At 45.3% G+C, this 961-nt stretch overlaps 1 protein-coding gene across 1 annotated transcript in view; it reads right to left on the minus strand.

Annotated features, from left to right (window-relative positions):
* LOC119588474 (peroxidase-like) overlaps positions 1-961 on the minus strand; it is a 24052-nt gene that overhangs the window by 13319 nt on the left and 9772 nt on the right. Inside the window, 2 exon segments of the mRNA XM_037937123.1 lie at positions 169-395; positions 644-844. Of these exon segments, the coding sequence (XP_037793051.1) occupies positions 169-395; positions 644-844 (428 nt within the window).

The following is a 961-nucleotide window of genomic DNA, read 5'->3' on the forward strand; positions in this document are numbered from 1 at the left end:
GGGGGGGGGAGACACAGAGAGAGAGAGGCAGGAAAGCAGGGTTCGAAGGGGGAAGGTTCTCAGATAGAGAGAGAGAGAGGGGAAGAGAGGGAGAGACATAAAGAAAGATACATACAGAATGAGATGGAAAGAGGGGCAGGTGATCAACCAGTCCCAGAAACCCCTCACCGTCGCTGTAGAAGGAAGGGGTAACCCGACGGAGGGGCGTGAAGGTGGAGCCCCAGGTCGGGAAGGCCAGGTTGTTGCAGGTTCCGTCGATGGACCTGTAGTGCTTGAAGGCCTTGCAATCTGCAGGTTCCTCCCTCATCATGTCCTTATCGCAGAACTCGTTCGTTGTGATAAGGTCACCTTGGAACGCAAGGTCGAAGGTCACATACTCGGGGTCAAGTTTCAACCTGAATACAGCAAGGTAATACGGTTAGGTATTAACAAACAAAGAAAATGAGAAAATAACAATGGAAGCTCATGAGATATATAAATAGAATGCTTATTCTATGGAAATAATCCCTAATAGGCAACAAACACATTTAAATACAAACAATAAACAAAAGGAAAAGGAAAAGCTCATGACAATGAACAATAAATATATAAAGTAACAATTAGAGTTTATGTCCTAATTCCATCTTCCTTCCTCTGGGTTTACTTTTGGCTGAGATAAGCTGTCGCTGCGCTGAAGAGATAGCTTTGCCGGGACACATTAGCTGAGAAAGGGTGGGACTTCTTGAAGTTGTTTTGGTGAACGTAGGCTGCGCTTCCAGGCAACAGACCCAGGCCGTGCTCCTTCATTTTCTCCAACAGTTCTAAGAGCTTCTTCAGTTTTTCCAAACCGTATTCCAAGCTCTCTCTGTCGATAAAAAATGATCCGTGTTGGGGGGACAAAGGATTCTGCTGCAGTGAATCGTTGTAAATTACTATAAATCAATGGAGAGAGACGGAGATATTGGTAGAACAAGCGTCCATT

The sequence above is a fragment of the Penaeus monodon genome, chromosome 24 (genome assembly GCF_015228065.2).
Source record: "Penaeus monodon isolate SGIC_2016 chromosome 24, NSTDA_Pmon_1, whole genome shotgun sequence".
Taxonomy (NCBI): domain Eukaryota; kingdom Metazoa; phylum Arthropoda; class Malacostraca; order Decapoda; family Penaeidae; genus Penaeus; species Penaeus monodon.